A 26,175-nucleotide genomic window follows, 5' to 3' on the forward strand; every position below is an offset into this window, starting at 1 on the left:
ACTCAAAACCAAATCATAAAAAAAAAAAAAATCAAGAAGTTTATTTCAACCAAGTTTAGTGATAAATGATATAGCAAAAGTTGTCTGTAACAGCCAATTTCATTTCAACAGTGCACTGGCATGTAAATCTGAAAATCTTAAGCAAAAATCAATGTCTGCTAAAATGTAGATTAAATCCAACATGCCAATTTTGATATTTATTGAAGACCCTACTACTTAACACAGTATGTTTTCCTAACCAAATATAACCTGACAACTTCTAATATCTCTGAATTGCTAAAAGAGAAATTCTGGCTTCATCAAAATGTATTAAGTAACTGTGACTCTTCATTCATCATCTATTGTTGGCTTGATGGTTACTCCTCTTCTTATCTGACCCCAACCAATTAAGCTGCAAAAATGAAAAAAAGAAAACACAAATTCAAAGTTTACTTTATCAACATTACCAAAATAATCATGACGTACGTTTGCTCTAATTTTAGATTCAAATCAATTTCCACAAAACGCTTAACAGAAAAGCCCATGATATCTTAGATTTTTAAAGCCTCATACATGAGACTGGTTAGTGTAAGAAAAGCAAGCAAGGATTTGCTGGTATATATATGCTCATCTTTCCCTAAAACAATATGCCTACCTCTTTAGCAAATAAAAACACTCCAAGTCCCCTTAAGGAGCCATGACAAACACAAAACACCTTGGCCTATAAAAAAGCAAAAACAAAAAAACCAAACCAACTCTTTGGCTATTCTCTCTTCAAAAGATGCAAAGTGTTTTCCTACTTGGAGAACAGGTTAAAAGATTCAAACAGCTTTAAAGAAAAATAAGTAAAGAACTAAAAGACCATATAGTCTCATAAACAGAATATTTTTAGCAGCAGATGAACCTCTACTTCATCTTTCAGTGCACTTTAGTTCATATCAGTCTAATAATTTAGCAAAGCAACAATCACCAAACATGGGTTAAAAGCTACAATTACAAAGACTAAAAAACAAGGGAATAGTCAATAAACTAGGAGACTTAAAAGCTCCAGAACCTTATTTACCCTATAAAAATCCCAAATAAACAATAGTATACTGATAAAGTAGGTTTACTAGTTATCTTTAGGCCATAAAATTCTTTTTTTTTTTTTTTTTTTTTGGTGGTGGTACTGGGGTTCCTGGAAGCCCTTCTACCTCAGGGCTACACTCCCAGACCTATTTTTTATATTTTTTATTATTTGGAAACAGGGTCTCCTAAGCCAGCGCGCAGCTGGCTTCGAACCTGCGCGATCTCGTCTCTGCCTCCCAAGCGCGGGGATTACAAACCTGCTAGGCCATAAAGTTCTGAGTAACAAAGCAAGTGCTCAATTAAGAAAATATCTCAATCAAAATACCACTTTATGGCCGGGTGTGGTGGCGCATGCTTGTAATCCACGCGCTTGGGAGGTAGAGACAGGAGGATAGCGCATGTTCAAAGGCTTAAGAGACCCTGTTTCCAAATAAAAAGTATAAAATAGATCTGGGAGTGTAACCCAGAGGTAGGTGGTCTTCCAGGAACCCCAGTACCAATAACAAAAAAAAAAAAAAAAAAAAAAAAAAAAAACTTTATGGCATTTTGCTCACCTTTGCTCCACTAGCTCCCACAGTAGAAGCCAACCAAATCTCACTTTCTTGGGGTAGAAGAAAAAACTGTAATTCATTTTTAAAGTTTTGGCTTGTCTACGGGTTGGGCAAAGAACTAGTTTCTATCTTTCAAGTCTTAAACCTCTGACAGTAACTGTGGCATAGTAAAGGAATCAAGTTAGAGGTTGCTAAAAGTAGTGGTGGGATTGCCAGCCCAAGAACTGCAAGAAATCCTGAGCCTAAAGGCAAAGCTTACAGGTGTAAGAATACAACATAACAGATAGGCTCTAAGAAGATGCAAGAGAATGACTCTTGGAGGGGGGAAAAAAAAAAAAAATATATATATATATATATACATACATACATATATATGTATATGTATATGTATATGTATATGTATGTATGTATATGTATATGTATATATATGTATATTATTTATTTTAAAAACCAGTCACACAGTTGAATAGGGCAAGCCTATAATCACAGCTGTTCAGGAGGCTGGAGTGAAAGTATCACAAGTCCAAACTATATACTGGAACCATGATCCCATCTCAATAAACAAAAAGAAGAAAAATAGAAAGAGAAATAGAGAGGTCTGTGGCCATACTACCCTGAACACTCCAGATCTCTTCTAATCTTGGGAGAGAGGGACAGAAGGTGCAAGCCCCAATTTAGGGACTGAAAGTATAGCTCAGCCTAGTATAATGCTTGCCTAGCATCCATAAGGCCCTAGGTTTGATCCTCTGCCACATCCCAAAAACAGCTGCCATATAAACCGTACATGGTGTTGTACACCTATAATCCCTGTAATTGGAAGACTGAGACAGGAGGATCTAGCAACCCAGAAAGACCCTTGTTTCAAAAACAAAAGAAAAAGAGGGATAAGAATATAGCTGAAAGGTAAAATGTCCTGACTTCAATCCCCAGTAACACACACACACACACACACACCATGTACAAGATAGAAGTATAAAAAGCATACACACAGTCCCAAGAATGACATATATACAAAATAGGCCTAAAGTAGCCTTCAGTATTCATGCTGGGTTGATTAGTGATGATCATGTTCTATAAAGCCAATCTACAAGGAGGGGCAGGTATTCTTTAATGAAGTTCACTTTAAAGCAAAAGACTGAACAAAGTATACCAAAAAAAATTCTTTCAAATGGACAGAATAAATTTCCAAAAACCGATTAAAAAAAAAAAAAACAGGCCTCAGATCATTTAACAAAGAATTTAAAATAACTGACATTAGTATGCTCAAAGATCTAATGGAGAACATAAACCAAAATGTTAAAGAAACCAGAAAGCAATATATGAACAAAAATGATAAAATCAAAAGAGAGATATCCAGGCATTTGGAGACTAAGACAGGAGGATATAGGTTCACGAACAGCCTCAACTACTTAGTAAAGTCCTCTGCAATTTAGTGTTTCAAAATAAATAATGAAAAAATAGGCTAGGCATGGTGGCACATGCTTGTAATCTCAGCATTTGGGAGGCTGAGATAGGACTGTGGTTTGCGATCAGCCTCAGCTACTTAGTGAGACCCTTTGCAACTCAGTGAAACCCTGTTTCAAATTAAAGAATAAAAAATAGGGCTGGGAGGGGTAGCTCAGAGTTAGAATGCCCCTGAGTTTCACCTCCAGTACTGCAAAAAGAAAATAGAAAAAAAAAGAATAAGAAATAGGGCTGAGAGAGTAGCTTGGAGGTAGAATGGCCTGGGTTCAATCCCGAGTACCATAAAAAAAAAGGAAATTACAAAAAAATTACTAAAAATCTGGAAATAAAAATATGACTAAATCAAAGTATTAGTTCTCAACATAAAGACGCAGAAAATTCACCGGGCGTGGCGGCGCACGCTTATAATCCCCGCACTTGGGAGGCAGAGTCAGGAGTATCACACAGGTTCGAAGCCAGCCGCGCACACTGGCTTAGGAGACCCTGTTTCCAAATAAAAATGTAAAAATAGGTCTGGGAGTGTAGCCCGGAGGTAGAAGGACTTCCAGGAACCCCAGTACCTGCCGAGATCACCCACTTCCTCTCAGCATCTGCGTGTGTGACCTCCCACGTAGTCAAATCGGCATATAGTCCCGAGAGAGGGTGTCGTCTCTGGCCAAAAAACTCCTCCACTTTTAGATATTCTTTTATAACTATTATTCTTTTGGTAATGATTCTTTTAACTCTCCACACGAATTGCTCCAGTGGTGTAAGATCAGGACTGTGAGAGAAACTGAGTCCGTGGAAAATAAACTTCCTGGTAATTTGTCTAAGCCTCTAAACGTCCTCGGCTTTGTTCAAGTAGTAATAAAATCTAGTTAGAATTCAGATGCAGTGACAGCATTCCAGGCAGTAATTACAAACGCGGATTTCCCTTCTATCTCTGACTTTCATTAACACACAGTAAAAGCATTAAGTTAACTGAAACCATTAGCCCTAAAGGGGAGGCAACCAGTAACTGTTTATCCTTGCGATCCTGCCCAATACAATCGAGCTAAAGGCTAGGAAGATTCTTAACCTTTACACCCAGTATGAGCACTGCTCAAGACAAAGAGGCGCCACGTGGCTAAGAAATGAACATGTCTGAAACAATGATAGATATAATAAATGTGTAAAAGAAAGGAAATATGGTGAGAATAAGAAAGAAGATTGTCCCAAATGGGAAAGAAAGGAATTAGAAAGATTAAAAGCAGGTTGCAGGATTGTGATGTGGAAATGGATTATTTAAAAGAGGAATAGGCTTCTAATAAGCCTATCGTTTGAGGAAAAGTGTTCAGCAGCTAAGGAAATACATCTGACAACTAAATCTAAAAACTTCATGGTATTTTTTGGTGTTTATCTGCCAAACTGTGTTGTGAGTTTGCTTAAGATTTCAGAATTTAGAAGGCAAGGCGAACACACCTGGGAAAACTTTATTACATTCACCTGGATCGCCACATTTCCCCATGCCTGACTTATGGACTAAGCCCTAAAGAAGGAAAGTTCCAAAGTTAAAGAACAATCCATGAGAAGCCTATTCTCCAAGCCCTGGGGGTGCCATTTCTTCTGGAATTTGCCCTTTGCAAGGACAGCTGCATCTGCTACAGAATCCGGAGAAGATTCTGAGCTAATCTCCTGAAAGCCGGACTAACTTGTTTTTTTACCTTGATTATTGATTTATGGTGATTACACTCCTTTCCTTTTTTTTTAACTATTAACCCCACTGGTGAAAGATATAAATTTTCTGGTTTCTTGTAATAAAGTGTCATTAGCTCAAGAAGCTCTTGTCCATGTCAGATTCTTTCCAGAAGTGCCGTAAATAGGAACTTAAAGAAATTTATTTCCTAGAAAGGAAAGAATCGCTGCAGATAAGTGGCTGCAGTACGGCACCCTATCCTCACCCATCTTTTCTGAGATTGATTCGATCGCGAGTGGGATCACCCCAATCTCGACTGAGCAGCTTGCGGCAAGTACCACCAAAATAAAATAAAAATAAATAAAAAAATAAAAAAAATAAAAAAATAAAAGACTCAGAAAACTTGAAAATATATCAGTTAACAAGTGCAGTGTCCTCAGTTCAATCTCCAATTCCAAAATGACAAAAAAGACCCCCCACCAAAAAAACAAAAGAGCAAGAAAATAAAAATAAAAATAAAATATATCATTTAAATTATCAAAGTAGCCGGGCATGGTGGTGCACGCTTATAATCTCAGCATCCGGAAGGCTGAGAATGAACGATTGTGGTTCGCTGACAGCCTCAGCTAGTGAGGCCCTCTGCAACTTAGTGAGACCCTGTTTCAACTAAAGAATAAAAAATAGGACAGGGGGTGTAGCTCAGAGGTAAATGGAATGCCCCCAAGTTCCATCTCAGACCCGCAAACAAACAAACAAACAAATAAATAAAATTATCAAAGTAGAGCCGGGAGTGGTGGCACATGCTTGTAATCCCAGTGCTTGGAAGGCTAAGACAGAGGATGGCACAGGTGTGAAGCCAGTGTCAGCTACTTAGAAAGGGAGGCTCTCAGCAACTTAGTGAGACCCAATAAAGTATAAAATAGGTCTGGGAGTGTAGCTCAGAGGTAGACAAACCCCTGAGTTCAACCTCAGTACCACCAATAATAAATAAATAAATAATAATAATAATAATAATAATAATAATAATAATAATAATAATAGCCGGGCGTGGTGGTGCACCCTTGTAATCCTCACGCTTGGGAGGCGAAGACAGGAGGATCGCGCTGGCTTAAGAGAACCTGTTTCCAAATTTAAAAATATAAAAATAGGTCTGGAAGTGTAGCCTGGAGGTAGAAGGGCTTCCAGGAACCCCAGTACCACAAAATAATAATAATAATAATGATAACAATAATAATATGATCAAAGTAGTCAGGCATGGTGACACATACTTGTAAATCCAGTACTCTGGAGGCTAAAACAGGATGATTATGGGTTCATGGCCAACCTCAGCAACTTTTAAGGCTCTCTTAGTGAGGCGCTATTTCAAAATAAAGAATATAAAATAGGGCTGGGATTGAATTTCAGAGACAGAATGCCCCTGAGTTCAATCCCCAGTACCACAAAAATAAATAAATAAAAATGATCAAAGGAACAAGGAAAAAAAAAAAAGATAAGAAAACACAGCCTAAAGAACTCTGGGATAGGTCAAACAGTCCAACATATATGCATTATGGGAATTACTAAGAAAAAAGAAACAGAATGGGAGTAGAGAGTTCATTTGCATAAAAAATGTCCCACACTTCCAAATTTAATAGACATGAATATACAAATAAAGAGGGTCAATGATTTCCCTTCACAACTCAGTGAGACCATTTCAAAAGTTAAAAAAAAAAAAGGACTTTAAAAAAATTAGGACTGGGGGTGTGTGTGGCTCAGAGGTGCAATGCCCTTGGTGCCATCCTTGGAATGGGGGGGGGGGCGCTGAAAGAAGCCCTTCAAATTAAAACAGAAGATGTAGGACAATCTAACTTGAAGTCATATGAAATGTGAGTTCTCTGGTAAATGTACATACATAGGTTTCATACATTCCACTATCATTAGGATAGTGCATCTTAACTTCATATTTATAGGATTTAAAAGAAAAATAAAAGCTATAATTATAGATTTATGTATACAGATTTATGATTAGACTTATGATTAAAAAGTATAAAAAGATGTGAAATTCATGTTTTTCACAGAGCATGGGTCAAAGTATAATGGAATACTTTTTGTATATAGTTAAATTTATTACTTTATATTTTATTTTGAATTTTTTTTCTTGCATTTCTAAGGATCAAACTCAGGGCTCCATATATGCTATTCACATGCTCTATCACTAAGCTACATATCTAGCCCCCTAAAGGTATCATTTTGAAATGAGTTTTTATAACTCTAATATGTTATATGTAATGCCCATGATAATAAAAAATAATTATCTGGCCAGGTATGGTGGTGCACACTTAATCATCCCAGCATTTATGAGGCGGAGACGGGAGATAATGGTTCGTGGACAGCCTCAGCTACTTAGTGAGGCCCTTGGCAACTCAGTGAGACCATGTTTCAAAACCTAAAACAGAGAAAAAAATATATGTGGGACTGGGAGTGTGGCTCTGAAGGAGAATGTCCCTGGCTCCCATTCCCAGTACCGTAAAAAACTGTAATAATAATCTGTGGAATATACATAAAAAGAAATAAACAATAATATTTTACAAAATATCAACTAAACAAAAAGCCAATTAGAGGCAGTGAGCCAAAAAAAAAAAGCACTAAGATATACAAAACACAAAAAACAAAAATGTCAGCAGTAAGATTCACATCAGCCAGGCATAGTGGCATATGCTTGTAATCCCAGCATTCAAGAAGCTGAGACCAGAGGATCGTGGTTCGTGGATAGTCTCAGTTACTTAGTGAGGCCCTCCACAATTTAGTGACACCCCATTTCAAAATAAAGAATAAAAAATAGGGTTGGGGGTGTAACTCAGAGGTAGAATGCCCCTGGGTTCCATCTGCACACCCACTAAAAAAAAAAAAAAATTCTTATCACTGTATCATTAAATGCCACTGCATTAAAATTCTACCAATAATTCAAAAGAATTATCTGAATAAATTAAAAAACAGGAAACTATATATTTCAAAGAGGTTCATACAGGTTATGGTTATATAGGTTATAGGTTAAAAGAAAAGGATGGAAAAAGGCATTAACTATAAAGTAACCCAAAGAGAACAGGGGCAATTACTCTGGAATCAGCCAAAATAAACTTTTAAATAAAACTCTCATGAAACAAATATTCATATAATAATAAAGAGGTTAATTCAACAAAAAAATGTAAAAATTATAAATACATTATCTACAATACATTATAGCTCCTAAATATAAGGCAAACACTGACAGAATGAAAAAGGAAAATAAAACTGTTCAATAGCAGTAAGATTTCAATATCTAACTTTCAAAATGGATAAAATAATCAGGAAAAAATACCAGTAAGGTAGAAAAAAGCCTAAACAACATTACAGACTAATCAAACCACTCAAACAGTCTCTACTAAACTACAGCAATACTCAACACAACATTCTCCACTCTAGCAGTCTCTACTAAACCACAGCAATACCTACACAACATTCTCCATATGACCATGTGTTATATCAATAATCTAGTCTTTATTAATTAAAAAAAAACTAGCCGGGCGTGGTGGCGCACGCTTGTAATCTCCGTGCTTAGGAGGTGGAGACAGGAGGATGGCGCTGGTTCGGAGCCAGCCTCGCTGGCTTAAGAGACCCTGTTTCCAAATAAAAATATATATAAAATAGGTCTGGGAGTGTAGCCAGGAGGGAAAAGGGCTTCCAGGAACTCCAGTACCACCAATAAAAAAAGAAAAAACTAAAAACATACAACTTCCAATTCTCAATAGCAAGAGGATAACTAAGAAATCCACAAATATGTGGAAATTAAGAGCTTTTAAAAATCAGTGAGTTTAATAGGGAATCAGAAAACTAGAAAATAAAAACACAACTGCCAGGTGTGGTGGCTCACGCTTGTAATTACTGTGCTTGGGAGGCGGAGACAGGAGGATCCACAGGTTCAAAGCCAGATGCACTGGCTTAAGAGACTTTTTCCACTAAAAAGTTTCTTCTCATCAAAGGAAATCATCGAGAACCTAAAGAGGAAGCCTACAGAATGGGAGAAGATCTTTACCAGTCACCACTCTCATAAGGGGGACTAATATCCAGAATATACAAGGAGCTCAAAAGACTCTACACTAGCAAAACAACCCAATCAAGAAATGGGCAACTGAACTGAATAGACACTTCACAATAGAAGATATACAAATGGCCAATAGATACATGAAAAGATGTTCAACATCACTAGCCATCAGGGAGATGCAAATTGAAACTATGCCGAGATTCCATCTAACCCCAATCAGAATGGCAAGCATTAAGAAATCAAACAACAATTGCTGGCGAGGATGTGGGGAAAGAGAAACTCTTTTTACACTGTTGGTGTGAGTGCAAAGTAGTTCAGCCGCTATGGAGATCAGTATGGAGATTCCTTAGAAAACCGGGAATAAATCCACCATTTGATCCAGCTATACCACTACTGGGTTTCTTTCCAAAGGGCTTGAAATCAGAGAACTACATTAACATATGCATACCCATGTTCATAGCAGCACAGTTTATAACAGCCAAAATATGAACCCAACCTAGATCTCCATCAAAGATGAATGGTTGCAAAATTATGGGAAATACACACAATGGAATTCTATTCAGCTATAAAGAAGAATAAAATAATAGCTTTTGCAAAAAGATGGAAGGAACTGGAGAACATTATGTTAAGTGAGATTAGTCAAGTACAGAAAGAAGGAACATATGTTTTCTCTAATATGCCCAAGCTAGGGAGCAGTGGTAATACCAGAAGGACTCCAGATAATGGAGGGGAAATCTCAGCAAAGCTTGAATGGAAGGATAGGAGAGGAAGAAAGCTGAGGTTGTTCAATGGAGAAGCTACATAGGAATATGTGTAATAGTATAAATATAGCATGGTTAACCTGGACACTCTTTATTGGGAGGGGGGAAGGGAAATGGGGGGAGAGGGCACAAAGCACAATCTAAATGTACAGCATTTTCAATATGTTCCATATATAAATAATAATAAAAAAGATACATTAGCCGGGTGTGGTGGTGCACGCTTGTAATCCCCGCGCTTCGGAGGCAGAGATAGATTCGCTGGCTTAGGAGATCCTGTTTCCAAATTTAAAAAATATAAAAAAAAAAAAAAAGATCTGGGAGTGTAGCCCAGAGGTATAAGGGTTTCAAGGAACCCCAGTACCACCAAAAAAAAAAAAAAAAAAAAAATACATTCAAACAAACACAAAAAAAGACCGTTTCCAAATAAAAAGTATAAAATAGGTCTGGGAGTGTAGCCTAGAGGTAGAAGGGCTTCCAGGAACCCCAGTACCATAAAAAAAAAAAAAAGCTAAAACAAAATAGAAAAAATTATGACATACACTACTACAACATGAACTAACTTGTAAGGACACTATGCTAGAAAAAATAAACCAGTAAGGAAGGAATGGTAGTGTACACTTATCATACCAGTACCTGAGAGGACAAGACAGGAGGATCACATGTTCAACCAGCCTCAGCTACTTAGTGAGGCCCTCTACAACTTAGTGAGACTTTGTTTCAAAATAAAAAAACAAAAATAGGGCTGGGGGTATAGCTCAGAGGTAGGATGCCCCTGGGTCCAATTCCAGTACTCAAAAAAAAAAAAAAAAAAAAGCCAATAATAAAAAGACAAATAAAATGTAATTGAAATAGTCAGTCCAATTGATATACAGAAAATGGGAATTACCAGTTAGGGTTGAGGAGAGTAGAGTTAACTGTTTAAAGAGTAGATTTTCATTTCTGAAAGATTAAATTAGCCTGGCGTGATGGTGCATGCTTCTAATCCCAACATTTGGGAGGCTGAGACAGGAAGATCAAGGTTTATAAATAGCCCTTTGCAACTTGGTGAGACTGTTTGAAAATGGAAAACAAAAAATCAGGCTGGGTGTAACTCAGATGTAGAATGTCCCTGGGTTCCATCCATCCCCAGCAACACACACACACACAATATATATATATATATACACACACACACACACACACACACACACACATGTGTATATATATTAAAATGGCCAAATTATGTGTGCATGTAAAAATATGTAACATCAAATCCCACTTCATATAATATATATTTTTTTTTTGGTGGTACTTGGGATTGAACCCAGGGACATTTCTACCTTTGAGCTATACCCCCAGCCCTATTTTTTATTCTTTACTCTGAAACAGGGTCTCTCCAAGTTGTAAAGGGCCTCACTAAGTAGTAATTAAGACTGTCCACAAACCATAATCCTCCCGTCTTAGCCTCTCAAATGCTGAGAATACAAGCATGTGTCACCATACACGGCTCTGTAAAGCACAAGAGGATCGCACAGGTTTGAAGCCAGCCTCTCTGGCTTAAGAGACCCTGTTTCCATATAAAAAAATAACAAAATAGGTCTGGGAGTGTAGCCCAGAGGTAGAAGGGTTCCATTCCCAGTACCACAAAAAAAAAAAAAGTTCTGAAGATGAATGGTGATAATTGTTGTACAACAGTGTGAATACAATTACTAACAATAAAGTATATAATTAGAAATGGTTAAATGGATTAATGGTATGTAATCAAACATAAATGAAAGTTTGATGACTACTGAATTTTAGAAAAAGCAAGGGTGCATACTATCAATAACTAAATCATAAGCCGGGTATGGTGGTGCACACTTTTAATTCCTGTACTTGGGAGGCTCAGACAGGAGGATCACAGAGTCTGCTTCAGTTACTTAGTTTGGTCCTCTCCCCAACTTAGGGAGACTTTGTTTGCAAATAAAGAATAAAAAAATAGGGTTGGGGGTGCAGCTCGGAGGTAGATTGCCTCTGGGTTCAATCCCCAGTACCGCAAGAATAAAAAATAAATCACAGCCGGGTGTGGTGACACGCGCTTGTAATCCCCGCGCTGGGGAGGCGGAGACAGGAGGATCGCGCAGGTTCGAAGCCAGCCCCGCTGACTTAAGAGACCCCGTTTCCAAATTTAAAAACAAATTATAAGATAGGTCTGGGAATGTAGCCCGGAGGTAGAAGGGCTTCCAGAAACCCCAGTACCACCAAAAATAAAAAAATTAAAATTAAATCACACAAAAGAATCTGATATATTTTTCTTGAACAGATAGTGACTAAACTGGAAAACTTACCGCCAATGTTTCTCAATTCTTCGGCTAAGGGCAATTTTTTCTCCTACTTCTGTGCATACAGGATTAGTGAGAACTATTTTACCCAAATCAGCCTTGACTGCGCTAACTCTTCCACCTGTAGACAGCGATCCGATATTCACCATGAGGACTTCATTTTTGGACAACTTTTGTACCTAAAGAAATAAATAAACACTTAAATAAAATGCTGTCCAAGTAAACTCTTGAGTTTACTTGGAAAGAAATAAACATATTGAAGGAAAACTTACTACACTTACAAAGTAAAATAAAAATTTTATGCAGAATTCAATAAATTTATAACAGATCAATCTCTAAAGTAAGTGAAGAGAGACCAAAAAAATCTCTTAAAAGTCTAAAGAAGCTATATGGAAGAAAGAAGTAACAAATTTTTTTAACAGCAGTAATAATAGTTAAGTGGGTCCCAAAAGTCAAATTCTACTCATGCAATCTTAACTACTTAATTTCTGGGCCTCTGCAAAACTGGGTAACATCTACTATTTAAATGAAACAATATCAGTTTTATAAGCATATGACATAATAATTTCTTTCCCTGTCATTTTTCATTATCCTTTCACTTAATATGCAAAGTACTTTATGAACATATATGTATAGTATTTCTACTACTATGATAGAAATACATTCATTTTAATGTTAAAAAAGTAACAGAGAGCTAAAATTTTACGTACCAGGTCAAATGTAAATAGAACCAAAAAGAGGAAAAAACCCTGGATGATGAATTTCAAATAAACAAGACATAATTTGTGCTATCATAAGACCACATCACCATCCAGCAGAGGGGTCCAAGGAAAGAAGAGGACATATGATAGAAAATTACTGAGTCCCCAAACAGCTATTTGCATCAAAAAAGCATACTCAAAGGGAAAGCTATCTCAATATCTCTGAACACAAAAAAAGGATCAATTTCATGATAGACTTGTATTAACCGATATTAATAAACTTCTATTGGTCCCTGACATCTTGTGCTGTTAAGATTATATACTGAACCAGGCATGGTGGGGCACGTTTGTAATCCCAGCATTTGGGAGGCTGATATGGGAAGATTGCAGTTCAGACAGCCTCAGCTACTTAGGCCCTCTGCAACTCAGTGAGACCCTGTTTCAAAATAATTTTTTAAAAAAATAGTGCAGGGAGTACAGCTCAGAGGTAGAATACTCCTAAATTCCATTCCAGTACTGAAAAAAAGAGTATATACTGATCTCTTTGGTATTTTGTCATCTAAATAGGCCATCACAACTTCTCAACTTTTTCACTGAGCTTAATTCCCACTTCTCTTCTAAAACACTCTTTATGTTTGAATTTCTATCACCCACCTGCTCCCATTATCTTTTTGTCTTCTCCCATTCTATATTACTATGTGTTTCCCTTACTTTTTATTCTGTCATCCAAACCAATTTAATGTATACTCTTTAATTCATAGTCTTGGCAGACTACTCCACATCAAAACTACCACTATATCCTCTAGAAAAACAGATAATACAGAAGTAGTAACTACTATTATAATGTATTCTAAATTGTTTGGCTGATAAACTACCATTCTTTTTTTTTTTTTTTTTTTTTTTTGGTGGTACTGGGAGTGGAACCCAGAGGCTTTCTACCTCCAGGCTATACTCCCAGACCTTTTTTTTTAAATATTTTATTTGGAAACAGGGTCTTACTGAGTTGCTGAGAGCCTCATTAAGTACCTGAGGCTGGCTTTGAACCTGTGCGATCCTCCTGTCTCAGCCTCCCAAGTGCGGGGATTACAAGCGTGTGCCACCACAACCGGCTAAACTACCATTCTTAACTTGCTTGTACTATATCCTGAGAAAGGGATACTGGGAGACTTACATAAGATTCTGATTACATGGGACAGATCCTCTGAGAATAATATATACCCATTAACTCAATACCCATTATAAAGAGACAATGATTAGACACTGGACTCCCACATAAAGAGGGAAAAGAAACCAATACAACTGAGGTATAAATCTAAAAACCTGAAAACACAAAAAGGAAAGCTAACAAGAAAACAATAAATCCCACAACCCCACAACAATAAAATGTAGAGATGCACAAAATACCAAAAGGAGAATTCAGAATTTTCATCACTGATGATGAAATATTTTCAAAATCAGAGATAATATACAGGTATAAAAAAAAATATGAAGAATTGGGCATGGTGGTGCACACTTGTAATCCCAACATTCGGGAGGCTAAGACAGAAGGATCGCAGCTCACAGACAGCCTCACAGTTACTTAGTAAAAAATAAAGAATATAGCCGGGCATGGTGGCACACACTTGTAATCCCTGCACTTGGGAGGCGGAGATAGGACGATTGCGCTGGTTCGGAGCCAGCCGTGCTGGCTTAAGAGACCCTGTTTCCACATAAAAAAAGTTAAAAAATAGGTCTGGGAGTGTAGTCTGTGGGAGTATATCCTGGAGGTAGAAGGGCTTCCAGGAACCTCAGTAACCCCCCCCCCCCCGCAAGAAAAAGAATATAAAATAGAGATTGGGAGTGTAGCTTAGAGGTAGAATGCCCTGGTTCCATCCCCAGGACTGCAAGGAAGGAAGGAAGGAAGGAAGGAAGGAAGGAAGGAAGGAAGGAAGGAAGGAAGGAAGGAAGGAAGGAAGGAAGGAAGGAAGGAAGGAAGGAAGGAAGGAAGGAAGGAAGGAGAGAGGAAGAAAGGAGAGAGGAAGAAAGGAGAGAGGAAGAAAAATCACAATCTAACTATGTGATTCTTCAAAAGAAACTGACACTATAAACAAAAATCAAAGACCCTAAATGAAATAAAAGAAAAAACAAACCAAATAAAAAATTCAATTGAAACTATCACCAAAAGACAACACAACATAAAAAATGGAGTCTCAGTCTTACAAAATAGTAAATTCAAGAATAAACATTCAATCAATAATACAGCAAAGACACACAAAGACCAAATATTAAGAAATCTGAAAAAATATCAAATAATCAAACTTAAGGAAAACTGACATTAAAGTAGGCCTAGATATACAAAACAACAACATTTAAAAAAAATTCAGGGAATTACCCAAATTTGAAAAACAAGATGGGCATTCACAGAGTGGAGACATTCAAAACACCAATAAGGCAAGATTAAAGTACTTCTCCACACAACATAATACTAAAAGTGCCTAACAAAAAAGACAGTCATTAGATGTAAAGGAGTTAAAGATCCTTCCAGATTTCTAGACTCAAATTCTAAAGCCTGAAGGCCTTAAAAGGATATACTCCAATCCCTGGGGGGGGGGTGGGGGTGGGAAATTCCAACAACGATTGCTCTGATATCTTTCAAAAATCAATGAAGAAAAAAAATATCTTCCAACATAAGCAGAAACTAAAGAATTTATGACTACCAAAACCAGCACAAGAGAACATTTTTTGTTGTTGCTGTTTTGTTTTTTTGTGTGTGTGTGGTACTGGGGATGGACCCAGGGGCATTTTACCTCTGAGCTACACTCCCATTTTTTATTCTTTTAGTTTTGAAATCAGGGTCTCACTGAATTTTTTTTTTTTAAATCAGGGCCTCCTAAATAGCTGAAGCTGGCCAAGAACCACAATCCTTCAATCTCCACCAGTCTCCACCTCCTGAAAGCTGGGATTACAAGCTTAAACCAGCACACCCGGCTTAAGAGAGAACATTTAAAGAAATAAAACACAAGAAATTGAAAGTAAACATCAAAGAGAGAAGGAATGAAATCCATCATAAGCATCTAAATGAAGGAAAACTACTACTGTATCAAATAGAAATATACAAAGAGGCCAGGCATGGTGGTGTACACTTGTAATCCCAGTGTTTGGGAGGAAGAGACAGAAGGATTGCACAGGTTTGAAGCTAGGCTCAGCTACTTAGTGAGGCTCTCAGCAACTTGGTGAGATCCTGTTTCCAAATAAAGTATAAAATAGGTCTGGGAGTATAGCCCGGAGGGAGAAAGGCCCCTGGGTTCTAAGCCAGGACCACAAAAATTAGATGATAGATAAATAGATAGATAAATAGATAGATAGAGATAGCTATGAAAGACAGAAAATAAAAATCCCTTTTCAATACTAGAACAATTTTAATGGTTTTAATTACCAAAATAAAAGGTATAGATTGGTAAAGTGAATTCAAAATCATAATTTAGCTGGGTGTGGTGGCACATGCTATAATCCCAGTACTTGGGAGGCTGAGCCAGGAAAATCACAGAAGTTCAAATCCAGCCTCACCTCAGCTATTTCATGAGACTCTCCACAACTTAGTGAGAAAAAACAGGGCTCATAGTGCAGCTTTGAAGTAGAATGCCTTGTGTTCAATCTCCAATACCACCAAAAATAAAAAATCACAATCTATGTGATTCTTCAAAGAAACTCATGTTATAAATGAAGATATTCACAGACCAAAGGAGAGAAGATGGGTAAAATATTCCATACAAATGGAGACTGAAAGCACGCAGGGATAGCTACTCTCCTATCCAACAAAGCAAACTTCAAAACAAAAGTCATTAGAAGAGACAAAGGTCCTTCTTCTGATAAAGGAATCAACAAGTATATATAATAATAGTAAATATTTATGGCAGAAATGTGAATGCACCACTTAAGTAAAAAAAATGCTTCATGACATTAAGTCTCAGATAGACCCCAGTACAATAATACTGGCAGACTTAAATAAACTTCTTACCACTAGTTCAGTCTTCTAAATAAAAATTTGTAAAGACTCTTTAAACCTAAAGAACATATAAACCAAATGAATCTAACAGATATTTACAGACTACTTCGCATTCTTCGCAGATGCTTATGGAACCTTCTCCAAAACTAAATATTGTAGGCCACAAAGTAAGTACTAGCAAATCCAAAACACTGATATAATTCCTTCCATTTTTTTAGATCATAATAGACTAAAACAAGAATTCAACAATAGGAAGATCCAGAGAAATTAAATAAATACAGAGATATGGAATAACACACTTTTGAGTAAAAAAATAATGGAAAATTTTATAAATTCCTAGAATCAAATGACAAAAGACACAGAACTTTTAAGACCTTTCAGACACTTTGGAAGTGGGTTTAAGAGAAAAATATACCGGGGCATGGTGGCGAATGCTTGTAATACCTGTGCTTGGGAGGCGGAGACAGGAGGATCGTGCAGGTTTAAAGCCAGCCATGCTGGCTTAAGAGACCCTGTTTCCAAATTTTAAAAAAAGTATAAAATAGGTCTGGAAGTGTAGCCCGGAGGGAGAAGAAGCCTTCCAGGAACCCCAGTACCACCAAAAAAATAAAAAATAAATTAAAAAAAAGAGAAAAATATATGGCCCTGAGGGCCCACATAAGAAAAAGACTCCAAATAAACAACATAATGATGTATCTAAAGGCCTTTGAGAAACATAAACTAACCCCAAAGCCAGCAGAAGGCAGGAAATTAAAATCACAGCAGAAATTAGAATAAAAATAGAAAAATAAAAGCTAAAATAGTGAATAAAAAATAAAAAGGCTTATTAGCGTATCCAATACAATAAGACAGTATTGACCCAATTGTTAAAATAAAAGGTTAAAAAAATTGGTATCACCATACACTGCATGGAAATCCTGGTAATCAACAGAAACTATTTTGAAAACTTACACTCTTAATTAGCTAGAACCCCTAGAAGAAACTGGCAAAAGTCTAGTCATAAGCAGCCTACCTAGATTGAAACAAAATATATAGAAAACCCAATAACAAGCAAAGAAATTGAAACAATAAAGAAAACAGCAACAAAGAAAAGTCCCAAATCAGATTTATTCCATAAAACAGAAAGAGATGTAATATTTCTAAACTCATCCTACAATACAATATGTACAATTTCAAATTGTACAATAACAAAATAACAGGCCAATATTCTTGGTAAATGCAGACTGAATAAGAGTACCTCAAGAAAACAAAATAACAAACCACTATCCTTAGTGAATACAAATGGAAAAATTAATAATAAAATACTGGCAATTTATATTGAAAACCACATTAAAACCACCCTGAGACTTTACCTAACTCCAACTAGAATGGCAATCATTCAAAACACAAACAACATATGCTGGCAAGAATGTGGAGAAGTGGGAACTCTAATACATTGTTGGTGGGATTGAAAAATAGTGTAACTAATTTGGAAAACAGTATGAAGGATCCTCAGAAGAATGGGAACAAACCTACCATGTGATCCAGCAATACTGACTTCTGAGTATCTACCCAAAAGAAAGGAAACCAAACTACCAAACTAATGCATGTGTATCTATTTTCACAACTATACAATTCACCATTGCCAAACAATGGAACCAGCCAAGATGTCCATCAAAAATGAATGGATTACAAAACTATGGCATATGAACACAGTGGAATTTTACTCAACTGTGAAGAAAAACACAATTATGTAATTTGCAGGGAGAAAGAGTCATAGGTGATGACTCACAGATGAGCAAATAAAACAACCTAACTGAAGAAAATTTGACAGGGAAATAAGGAAATTCCTTAATGCTGCTTATTATATATTCAAAAACATACCAAAGTTAATCATTATGCCAAACATGAGAAGAGAGGGGAAAGGTGTAAGGTAGGAACTGAAGTAGGACTAAATGTGTGATATGTGCATGTATGTCTCTACCACCTCATTAAGATGTATGACCACAATGCACCAAAAAAAATTGGCTTTTCTATACACCAATCATGAATCTACTGAATTACTGAAAAGAAACCCAAAAACAATTCCATTCATAATAGCCTAAGGAAAAAAAAAAAACGGCAGCCAGCTAAAGTGGCACATTTATCAGTAATCCCAGTATTTAGGAGGCTAGACAAAAGGATCACATATTTGAGACTAGCCTCAACAACTCAGCAAGATAAACCAAAGACTTGGACTTTAGTTCAGAGACCTTGAGGCTCCTTGAAGTGGGCATAGGTCCAACACTGCCACACATAAGTACAGGTAAAAACAAAATCCCAAAGGCATATTAATATGTGGGATTGTATTAACTGAAGAGCTTCTGAACAGCAAAGGAAATTATCAAGAACCTCAACAGAGAAACAACAGAATAGGATAAAATTTTTAGCCAACTATTCCTCTGATAGAGGACTAACATCTTAAATATAGAGAACTCAAGAAACTCAGCACTAAGTAAACAAATAACTCAAAAAATAGGAAAGTGAATTAAACAGACACTTCATGAAAGAAGAAAATCAAATGGCCAATAAATGTAGGAAAAAAATGCTCAACATCATTAGCAATCAAAGAGATACAAATCAAAACCACCCTGAGATTCACCTACCTCCAACTAGAATGGCAATAATTCAAAACACAGACAAGTTTTGAATGGCCAGGATGTAGAGAACTGGGAACTCTAAAACATTGTTGGTGGGATTGCAAATTGGTGCGACCACTTTGGAAACAAGTATGAAAGATCCTCAGAAGAATGGAACCAAACCTCCCTTATGATCCAGTAACACCACTTCTGGGTACCTACACAAAAGAATGGAAACCAAACTACAAAACTAATTCATGAGTATCTATGTTCACAGCTGCACAATTCACTATTGCCAAACTATGGAGCCAGCCAAGATGTCCATCAACAAATAAATGGATTACAAAACTATGGGATATGTAACTAGCGAAACTGTACTCAACCATAAAAAAGAACAAAATTATGATGGGATAGGTACACAATGGAATTTTACTCAGCTATAAAAAAACATAATTATATAATTTATATTTAGTGAAATGAATGGAACTGAAAAACAGTGTGCTAAGATTAGTCAGTCACAAAAAGTAAGTCAGGCCGGGCGTGGTGGCGCATGCTTGTAATCCCCACGCTTGGGAGGCAGAGACAGGAGGATTACGCAGGTTCGAAGCCAGCCGCATGCGCTGGCTTAGGAGACCCTGTTTCCAAATAAAAATGTAAAAATAGGTCTGGGAGTGTAGCCCGGAGGTAGAAGGGCTTCCAGGAACCCCAGTACCACCAAAAGAAAAAGAAAAAAAAAAAAAAAAAAAGTAAGTCAGAGTATGCTCTCACTAATATGTAGAAGCCAGGGGGAAAAACAGGTCATAGGAGGTACTCTAGAAGAAGAAACTATAAATGAGCAAATAAGACAACTTAACTGAGGGGGATGGGAGGCGGGAATAGGGAAATTCCCAAATGTACATGATGTACATTCACAAACATATCAAAGTCAATCCGTAAGGCAAACAGGAGAGAAGGGTAAAGGAATAGGGAAGAAAGGAAAGCACTAAATGGTGATAGGTGCACGTATGCCTCTACCATCTTGTACTCTATTAAGATGTATGACTACAATGTAAAAATAAAAAAAAAATTTTTAAAACTACATTGAGATTCCATCTAACCTCAGTTAGGATGCCAATCATCAAGAATACAAAGGCTGGGCGTGGTGGCGCACGCTTGTAATCCCAGCATTTGGGAGGCTGAGACCCGAGGATCGCGGTTCAGGGACAGCCTCAGCTACTTAGTGAGGCCCTCTGCAACTCAGTGAGACCCTGTTTCAAAATAAAAGAATAAAAAATTGGGCAGGGGGAGTAGCTCGGAGGTCAAATGCCTCTGGGTTCCATCCCCAAACTCGCAAAAAAAAAAAAAAAAAATACAAACAAGAGCTGGGAACAGTGGTGCATACCTGTAATTCCTACATTTAAGAGTTAGAGACAGGAAGACTGCAGGTTCACAGCCTTAGAAACTTGGTGAGGCTCTCCACAACTTAGTGAGACCATGTTTTAAAAAAAAAAAAAATGGGAAACCAGGTGTGGTGGTGCATGCTTGTGATCCCAGCATTCGGGAAGCTGAGACTGGAGGATCGCAGTGGACAGTCTCAGCTACTTAGTGAGGCCCCCTGCAACTTAGTGAGACCCTGTTCAAAATATAAAAAGAAAAAATGAGGCAGGGGGTGTAGCTCAGAGGTCAAAAGCCCCTGGGTTCCATCCCCAAACCCGCAAAAAATAAATAAATAAAAATAAGAAATAAGAAAATAAAAAAATAAGAAAAAATGGAAAATGAGTGGGGGTGTAGTTCAGAGGTAGAACATCCCTAGGTTCAATCCCCAGCACCAAAAAACAATATATATAAGCAATAAAATGGTGGCATAAACAATGAGCATGGTGGCTCATGCCTGTAATTCTAGTACTTGTAGGCTAAAACAAGAAGACTGAATGTTTGAAGCCAGCCTCAGCAATTTAGTGAGGATCTTTGCAACTTAGTATAAGACCATTTCCAAATAAAAAAAATGAAAATAGGTCTGAGGTTGTAGCCCAGAGGTAGAAGGCCGCTAGATGGAACTAGGGTTCCATTCCTAGTACAAAAAAGAAAATGAACTAAATGGGGGCAACAATATGGGGGGCCAAACATGGTGGCACACACTTGTAATCCCAGCATTTGGGAGGCAGAGATCAGAAGATAGAGGTTCACAGCCAGCCTCAGCTACTTAGCAAAATCCTTTGCAACTCTGTGAGACCTATTTCAAAAATAAAAAGACTTAAAAAATAGGGCTGGGGTTGTAGCTCAGAGGTACAATTCCCCTGGGTTCTATCCCCTATACTGCAAAACAAAACAAAACAATACAAAACAAAAACTGAAGTCAAAATATTATAGACTCACATATATCCATGTTTACAACAGTATAATTTCACAATAGACAAAACTATGGAACCAGCCAGCATGTCTATTATCAAATGAACAGGTTATCAAACTCTTGAATATACACATAAAATTTTACACAGCCATAAAGAACATAATGATATCATTTGTAGGAAAATGAATGAAAATAGAGTATATATATTATGCTGAGATTAGCCAGTCTCAGAAAGTGATGGGTCATTTGGTCTTTCTCATGCAAGCTAGATAGAAATTAGGAAGAAAAAAAAACACCAACTTCAGGTAATGAAAAGACACACAAGTACAATAGCTGAAACGAAAATGGGGAGGGATATAAAAAGAGGGAAAGACTGGTGAAGTGAATAGTTCAAAATATCCTCTGTACATTTGTGAAGCTATAAATACCAATTCAATATTTAGGGGTAGGGAGCAGAGTGAGATTCACAGGGAACACATTGGGTATTCTGTGCATATATGGTTCTATCAGAGTAAACCTAATATAATAACTAAAATGTACCAATAAAAGTATATTAAAAACCAAACAGTCTCGTACTGAAAAATAAAAATTTTATATTGTTTTCAACTTACTTGTCTCACTATTCAAGATTATTCTATCTTGGAAATAATTTTTTCCTTATGTTTTTTTCTTTCTTTTTTTGGTGGCACTGGGGTTCCTGGAAGCCCTTCTACCTCCGAGCTACACTCCCAGACCTATTTTTACATTTTTTTTAATTTGGAAACAGGGTCTCCTAAGCCAGTGTGTGCGTCTGGCTTCGAACCTGCGTGATCCTGTCTCTGTCTCCCAAGCGCGGGGATTACAAGCATGCGCCACCACGCCCAGCTCTTTTTTCTTTTTTTAAATTCATATATACACTTTTTTATTGCTTCACTGTAGTCTCACATCATAATGTAGTTCTGAGTGATAGGAACTTACATGAACATAGCATGTGGTAAACTTTCCCTCCCTTCCCCGCCCATGTCTTTTTCCATACATGATACTGAGATTGACAATGACATTTTCACATCTGTACACAATATCACTGCAAAATCACTTATTACAAAATTATACATAGACCACCTTTTTTGGGGGGGGACCTGGGGATGAAACCCAGGGGCATTCGACTTCTAAGCTACACCCTCAGCCCAATAGTTTATTCTTTATTTTGAAACAGGGTCTCACTGAGTTGCAGAGGACCTCAATAATAGCTGAGGCTGTCTGCGAACCGCGATCCTCCGGTCTCAGCCTCCCGAATGCCAGGATTACAAGCGTGTGCCACCATGCCGGGTTAGACCTCCTTTATAAAACATAGCAACTTTTGGCCAGGTGTGGTGGTGCACAATTTTAATCCATTACATGGGAGACTGGGAACAGAGGATCACAAGTTCAAAGCCAGCTCAGCAACTAGTTAAAACAACCCTGTTTTCAAATAAAAATATAAATGATGTCTGGGAGTGTAGCCCACAGCTAGAAAGCTTCTGGTTCCATCCCTAGTACCAAAAAATATATATAAAAAATAAAAATTATCAACTTTTTTTGCCTTTTTTTTTTGCGGTACTAGGGATGGATCCCAGGGGCATTCTACCTCCAAGCTACACCCCTAGCCCTATTTTTTATTCTTTATTTTGAAATAGGAACTCACCGAGTTGCAAAGGGCCTAAGTAGCTGAAGCTGTCTGCAAACCTTGATTCTCTTGTCTCAGCCTTCCAAATGCTGGCATTACATACATACAACACCACTCCCAGCCCTACTGCAATTTTTTTTGTTGTTTTTGTTTTTTGTGGTAATGGGTATGGAACCCAGGGGCATTCTACCTTTGAGCTACACGCCCAGCCCTATTTTTTATTCTTGATTTTGAAACAAGGTCTCACTGAATTGCCAAGGGCCTCACTAAGTAGCTGAGGCTGTCAGTGAACCACAATCCTCCTGTCTCAGACTCCTAAATGCTGGGCTTACAACAATGCACAATGAGGCCCCCTTCTATTGCAATTTTTTTGCGGGTCTGGGGATGAAACCCAGAGGCAATCGACCTCCGAGCTACATCCCATGCCCTAATTTTTTTTTATTTTGAAACAGGGTCTCACTAAGTTGTTAAGGGCCTCACTAAGTAGCTGAGGCTGCCTGCAAACCGCAATCCTCCTTTCTCAGCCTCCCGAATGCTGGAATTATAAGTATGCACCACCATGCCCGGTTCTATTATAATTTTTAAAACAACTCTCAAGTGAAATTGTTGGAATTGTTTTGTACATTTTTTATAACTACTGCAATCATACTGATCTATAAAAATGTCTCAAATTTACACTCTAAAAGAATACATATATTTATTTGTACACTTGCTAATAAGTTATCAGTAATTTTCCATCTCTGGTAACTAAATCTTAAAAGTATATATAACATGTTTTCTTTTTTTAATATATTATTTTTTTATTGTGTGTGTGTGTGGGGGGGGGGGGTACAGAGGGTGGAACCCAAGGGCTTTTCTACCTCCGGGCTATACTCGCAGACCTATTTTATTTGGAAATAGGGTCTCACTAAGTTGCTGAAAGCCTCACTCAGTAGCTGAGGCTGGCTTCAAACCTGTATAATACTCCTGTCTCAGCCTCCCAAGCACAGGGATTACAAGCTTGCCCCACCACGCCTGGCCGCATGTTTTCTATTTTAAAATTTGGGCAAAGTTAGCCAGGCATGGTGGCACATGCTTGTAGTCCCAGCATTTGGCAGGCTGAGACAGGAGGATCTAGAATCACGGACAGCTTCAGCTACTTATTAAGGTCCTTTGCAACTCAGTGAGACCCTGTCTCAAAATAAATAAAAAAATAGGGCTGGGGTGTCTCTCAAAGGTAGAATGCCCCCGGGTTCTATCTCCAGTACCAAAAAAAAATATTCTTTTTTGTCTTAAAAGTTTTCAATTATCTTTCTCTTTTTGTAATTCCATTTTAACAATCAAAGAATAAAACTCAAAACTGGCTATAATTCTATGCTTTGTCTGTTTTTAAAACAGAAATTGTAAGCCGGGCATGGTGGCACACGCTTGTAATCCCAGCATTTGGGAGGCTGATACTGGAGGATCATGGTTCGCAGACAGCCTCAGCTACTTAGTGAGGCCCTCTGCAACTCAGTGAGACCCGGTTTCAAAATAAAGAATAAAAAATAGGGCAGGGGGTGTAGCTCAGATGTAGAATGCCTTCTGGGTTCCATCCCCAGACCCTCAAAAAAATAAAAATAAAATAAAATAAAACAGAAATTGTAAGACATATTTACCTTGGCTGCTTTCTTATCCCCTTCTATACGTACACCTAGTAATCTTCTAAGTAGGAAGTAAGAAATTTCCAATTCTGTGAATATCTCAGGTAATGCTCCAACTGCACCAAGTACCTGGCCTACCATTCGGTCAGCTCTACACAATGTTGGGTCAATTTTTGTTCCAACTCCTAATGAAAATATAAGACGTATATTTTCTATGTTTCATTTCATCAAATGGCTGAAAAGATAAAGTCAGTCAAACCAGAAGAGCATCTACTACACATATATGTCACATAGCTATATTTTACTGATGCCACAGAGCAGCTAATCAAATTCCTTGCAAACTCCCTGGTTTATTGCACAGGTCTGAAGCCAGCCTCAGCTACTTAGTGAGACCGTTTCCCAATAAAGTATAAAATTGGTATGGGGGTTTAGCCCAGAGGTTAAAAAAAAAAAAAAAAAACACTAGCCTATGTGAGTCGGGTGTGGTGGCACACACTTATAATCCCAATACTTGGGAGGTTAAGACAGGAGGATCGCTCAGGTTTAAAGCCAGCCTCAGCTACTTAGTGAGGCTCTCAGCAATTTAGAGACCCTGTTTCCAAATAAAGTATAAAATAGCCTGGAGGTAGAGGCCCTGGGTCCCACCCCCAGGACCACAAAAAAGTCAAATAAAATAAAATAAAATAAATAAAAATAAAATTTAAAAAAACTACCTTATGTGGCACACAGCTGCCTTGGCAGTCAAAGTAGAGAGGGAAATAAGGTTAGAGCTCCTTTAAAACTTCATTCCCAGTGTCTCCCTTGAATATACTACTTTGAAAGTTGTTAATATGCCCATAAAGAAAGACCTTTTCTCAGGGAGAATTTGCTGAAAATGATCACAAGTAACTACTGAAGGATAAGACTGAGAAAAACACTACATTAAACAAAAGTTTAAAAAGAGTAACTGTGGAATAATATGTCCATTGGGGCTTTGAAATATTGATTGTTCCTGCAAATCTAGAAACCCAAGGGCTATAACATGACCTGGAATGCCTGCGTTAACCTTAAGTTCTTGAAGCTAGATAATTTTCAGGTTTTGACAAGTTGGAAATAAAGCTACAACATTCAAAAAAAGCCCTTGACCAAGGACCAAGATACTCTTAAATTCTAGGCATTAAGAAAATCTCCATTTGTAAAAATGTACATATTGAACAACTAAAAACTGTATAGATAAAAAGTACATTTTAAGTGCTATTTTCTGTTACTGCATTAGTTAGTTTGTACATACTAAAAATGTATTCTTCACTATGAGCAGTTTACCTTTTTTTCCCCCTATACTGGGGACAGAACTCAGGGCCAGTCTACCTCCAAGCTACATCTCCAGCCTTATTTTTTAGTCTTTTTATTTTCTAAACAGAGTCTCACTGGCAAGGCCCTTGCTTAAGAGCTGAAGCTGTCAGCAAACCACAATCATCCG

The 26,175-nt window shown here is 37.4% G+C and overlaps 1 protein-coding gene across 1 annotated transcript in view; it reads right to left on the bottom strand.

Annotated features, from left to right (window-relative positions):
- Positions 1-327: 327 nt before the first annotated feature.
- LOC308279554 (eukaryotic translation initiation factor 2 subunit 3, Y-linked-like) overlaps positions 328-26,175 on the bottom strand; it is a gene marked incomplete at both ends in the record, with an annotated part of 46,285 nt that continues 20,437 nt past the window's right edge. Inside the window, 3 exons of the mRNA XM_080719683.1 lie at positions 328-391; positions 11,844-12,016; positions 24,732-24,901. Of these exons, the coding sequence (XP_080575809.1) occupies positions 328-391; positions 11,844-12,016; positions 24,732-24,901 (407 nt within the window). The remainder of the gene's footprint in view (positions 392-11,843; positions 12,017-24,731; positions 24,902-26,175) is intronic.

The sequence above is a fragment of the Muscardinus avellanarius genome (genome assembly GCF_963383645.1).
Source record: "Muscardinus avellanarius genome assembly, chromosome: Y".
NCBI lineage: Eukaryota > Metazoa > Chordata > Mammalia > Rodentia > Gliridae > Muscardinus > Muscardinus avellanarius.